Source organism: Capra hircus, chromosome 9 (assembly GCF_001704415.2).
Source record: "Capra hircus breed San Clemente chromosome 9, ASM170441v1, whole genome shotgun sequence".
Taxonomy (NCBI): Eukaryota; Metazoa; Chordata; class Mammalia; order Artiodactyla; family Bovidae; genus Capra; species Capra hircus.
In genome coordinates this window covers 21,505,847-21,510,310 of record NC_030816.1, presented here as the reverse complement: position 1 = coordinate 21,510,310, position 4,464 = coordinate 21,505,847, and the positions used below count along the sequence as shown (strand labels likewise).

The window sequence follows — 4,464 nt, the reverse complement described above, 5'->3', positions numbered from 1 at the left end:
AACCTCAGAGAAGAGGCCCCATCTGCCGGGCATCACACAAAGGACCTTGATCTGGGGACAGCTTCTTAACACTCACACAGAGAGAAGTTTTTCATCACAATGCTGGGGAATGGTGGTTTTGTGCCAGGCACTGGTGGTGGGAGATAGCTAAAAAGGCAAGTTGGACTAAGAATAGGGTGTTTCCTGCCTTCTCTGCAACAATTCACTCGGCTCTCTAGGCTACTTATTCTTCCCAGAAAAAATAAGGCAAGCCTAGTGGATGGGCTTGAGCAGCAACCAGTTCACTCTGACCTGCCCACCCAGACTCTATATCCATGCACCCTCCTTGAGGTGAAATGGACAACCGAGGGCACAGCGATTTTCTGAAGGTAGTCACTGAATACAATCCTTGGTCTAAAATGGAGCATTCATTTGGATTCTTAAGTACTACACAGCTATTTGTTGTCTCTTCCTTAAGCTGCAATGAGAAAGGTAATCTCTCACACTGGACATCCATTAATAGGCACACCCTGCGTATCAAAGCACTTTATGGATGCTACTCACTTTCTCAAAATCTCACACTGTCAGCACTATATTCTGTTTTTACAAATGAGCATGGTGAATCTTAGAGAAGATAACGTATTAAATACCACGCACACACACAAAGTGCACCTGACTTCAAAACCCATGTTCTTTCGAATACACCTCACCTCACTCTAGAGCCACGTAGAGTAATGCTCAGTTTCACGGAAGTGGTTTTAGCTTGTCAGAGGAATGCTGCTCCGAGAAAACTGCAAGTGGAGGTAGGACACGTTAGATAGAGGTAGTTGCCGTTTGAAGTGTTTTTGGTTCAACTAGTGTTTTCTGAACAGCCAGTACCCCGCTCCTCTGCTGATCAATTTGGTGGCCCTTGAGTAAGGATTTGATACACTTCTATGTACTGCCAGTGTGAGGACATACCTGAGTGGGGAGAAAAAGAGGCAGAAGTCAACAGTATATTCAGGGTAAAGTCCTGTAGGAGATCAGGTAGAGGAGAGAAAAGTGGCAGTTCTGTTCAGAAGGGGGACAGGAAGGAGGCAGAATATCATGGATATACTGGAATTTGAGCAGGGCATTGTTGCAATTCAGTTTATGTAAGAGAAACTGGACATTTACCCTTGAATAATGTTTCCTGTAAATCATGGAGGTTTGCTTGTTGTTGCTGGTAATTGCTGGGTCTGATTGGGAGATGGCTTAGTAGACAGGTTGGCTGCAATAGAGGAAGAGCTGGTGTTTTTCCCAGTTTACTCAAGTAAAAATTATTCTTTCCATCCGGGGACCCCGATCATTAAGGGATCATTAAGGGAAAGGAAAGTCCCTGGTTCCTTGTCAGTTTGGAGGAAACTAAAGCTACGGTGGAACAGGCCCTATCTTCCCTCACTCAGAGTTCCTCAATTGAGGGATAAAGGTCACCAACGCGCCTGCTTCTGGAAAGGGGTGGGCACTGGGGAAGTCGGCGGCCTGTGTGCTTGGATTTGCCACAATTAGTTGCGTTGAAATAAGAAATTGAAAGCTCAGGACACCCTGAGAAACCCACTTGCCTTTTTTGGAAGGTGCTACTTATCGGGGCTCAGGAAACCCCCAGATGCCCCAAATCATTTGAGGAGCTGGGAGCCGAAGAGGCAGAAGCAGCCGAGCCTTGTCCACGGCGCCCTGGGGTAGGAGACCCATGGAGAAGTTTCGGGAGGTGTTGAACTTGCACCTCAAACACCGCAACGCTCTGGGCTACTGCCTGGTGAGCCTGCTGACGGCGGGCGGGGAGCGCATCTTCTCCACCACGGTCTTCCAGTGCCCGTGCAGCGCCGCCTGGAACCTGCCCTATGGCCTGGTCTTCCTGCTGGTGCCGGCGCTGGCGCTCTTCCTCCTGGGCTACGTGCTGAGCGCGCGCACCTGGCGCCTGCTGACCGGCTGCTGCGCGCGGGGCTGCGGCGCGGGGCTGCGCGGGGCCCTGGTGTGCGCGCAGATCAGCGCCACGGCCGCGGTGGCGCCGCTCACCTGGGTGGCCGTGGCGCTGCTCGGGGGCGCCTTCTACGAGTGCGCTGCCAGCGGGAGCGAGGTCCTGGCGCGGTACCTGTGCGTGGGCCGCGACCCGCGCTGCGCCGCCCAGCTGCCGCTGGTGCCCTGCCAGCAGGCCCAGGCGCCCGACGTGAAGCAGCTGCAGAAGGAGCTGCAGAGGGAGCTCACGGCGCAGTCGCAGGTCGGGCGCCCGCGCAGGATGCGGTCTGGGGGTCGGAGAGGGACTGGCTTCTGCGGGGCGGACGGGGAGGGAGAAATGCGTGCCCTTGCTCCTGGCCCCGAAGGCAAGCTAACTAGAATGGCTGTTGGCTTCAAATGAGCCGACAGGCAAACCTATCATCTATCTTCCCAGGGCTTCCCAGGTGGCGCTGGTGGTGAAGTGCCCATGCAGGAGACCCAAGAGATGAGGGTTCCATCCCTGGAGAAGGAAATGGCAACCCTCTCTCGTCTTCCTACCTGGAGAGTCCCATGGACAGAGGAACCTGGCGGGTTACAGTCCATAGGGGGCAAAGAGTCAGACACTACTGAAATGACTGACCAGAGCACATCATCTTTCTTTTTTCTTTTTCTTTCTCTCTCTCTCCCTACCCCTTCCCTCCCTCCTTCCCTGTCTTCCCCTCTGTTTCTTTCGTCTCGGTGCTATTTCTCTTTTTTTTTCCCCTTAATTGGAGTATAGTTGACTTACAATATTGTATTAGTTTCAGTCTTACATATGTGTGTGTCTTCAGTCTCTTCCCTTATGAAAGTGGAAGTGAAGTAGCTCAGTCGTGTCCGATTCTTTGGGACCTAATGGACTGTAGCCTACCAGGCTCCTCTGTCCCTGGAATTTTCCAGGCAAGAGAACTGGAGTGGGTAGCCATTTCCTTCTCCAAGGAAAATCTTCCCAACCCAGGGATTGAACACGTGTCTCCCGCATTGTGGGCAGACACTTTACCATCTGAGCCCCCTGGGAAGCCCATTATAGGTTTTTATAAAAAACTGAGTATTACTAATGAAAGGAGGAAGGCACTGGGGCACTCTGTTGTGTCAGGCATCTGCTCTGTGCCCCACACCCGACACCTTGCTGGGTCCTTTATCTCCATTGTTATTCTCTTTTGTCGCAACAGTGGGTACACTGAGTCCAGGTCTCGCTGACTTTAAAGCCATCACCCCACACTGCTTCTGGGCTTGTAAAGCTCAGAAGTTCTTGGAAATGAATACCTGTTTCACTGGATTTTCTGAAATTCCACATTTTGAGTTTCAGGGATTCCACATGTAAGCTCCTCCGTGGATCCTTGACATGACTTTGAAAATGACTGGCTTGTCAAGCAAGCAGTTCTACTGAGGTGGGAGGAGGGGTTACTGCCATTTCTTTCTCTTAAGGGAATAAGACCTAACTGTTGCTTGTTCATCATCTTAACTCTGAGTAGTCCAAATTTTACCTGTTGAATTTAAAAAAAAATGTAAATTAAGTGACTAAATCGCTGTTTTGTTGTGTTTACCTAAGGTGTTAGGCTGGATCCTGATAGCAATTGTTATCATCGTCCCTCTGATTTTTACGTCAATCAATCGATGCCGGTCTCCAGTTAGTTACATGCAGCTGAAATTCTGGGAAATCTATTTGCAACAGGAGCAGCAGATTTTTAAAAGTCAAGCCACAGAACATGCAACGCAACTGGCAAAAGAAAATGTCAAATGTTTCTTTGAGCGTTCACATCCACAGGAACGCAACACCCCAAGCATTAAAGACTGGCAGAAGATTTCATCACTGTATGCTTTCAACCCAAAGGAGCAGTACTACAGCACTTTGCACAAATACGTGAACAAAACACAGGAGAGTCAAAGTAGCACATCTTCTGAAGAAGGCGCAACGGTTCCTGTTCTTGGCTTTGTAGATTCATCTGATATGAACAGCACTACAGACTTATGACCTTGTTAATGAATGGAAAAGAATTATTGATTCTGAATTATTGATGCCTTTAAAAAAATAAATATGGGTATTGTTTATGACTCCTCTGTTTGGTCTTCCAATTATGGAAACATAGAATATTAAATAAAATAGAAATTTAAAACTTTATCTTTTTATTATTTTATTTAAAAAGTAAGCAAGGTTAAATGGTTCACTTAGTGTGACAGTTCAGTTCAGATCAGTCTCTCAGTCGTGTCCAACTCTGTGCGACCCCATGAACCACAGCACACCAGGCCTCCCTGTCCATCCCCAACTCCTGGAGTTTACCTAAACTCATGTCTATTGAGTTGGTGATGCCATCCAACCATCCCATCCTCTGTCGTCCCCTTCTCCTCTTGCCCTCAGTCTTTCCCAGCATCAGGGTCTTTTCAAATGAGTCAGCTCTTTGCATCAGCTGGCCAAAGTATTGGAGGTTCAGCTTCAACATCAGTCCTTCCAATGAACACCCAGGACTGATCTCCTTTAGAATGGACTGGTTGGAT

General features: G+C 48.9%; 1 protein-coding gene across 2 annotated transcripts; it reads left to right on the top strand.

Moving 5' to 3' along the window:
- On the top strand, positions 1,479-4,052 carry LOC108633231 (protein FAM26F-like). Of its 2 annotated transcripts, none has more exons than XM_018053036.1 (2): positions 1,479-1,753; positions 3,521-4,052. In XM_018053036.1, the coding sequence occupies exons 1-2, from the start codon at positions 1,688-1,690 to the stop codon at positions 3,941-3,943; spliced, it is 489 nt and encodes a 162-aa protein (XP_017908525.1). In that variant the 5' UTR covers positions 1,479-1,687; the 3' UTR covers positions 3,944-4,052. The 2 variants fall into 2 exon arrangements, with proteins under 2 accessions (XP_017908525.1, XP_017908523.1); XM_018053034.1 differs by having other exon boundaries at positions 1,479-2,215.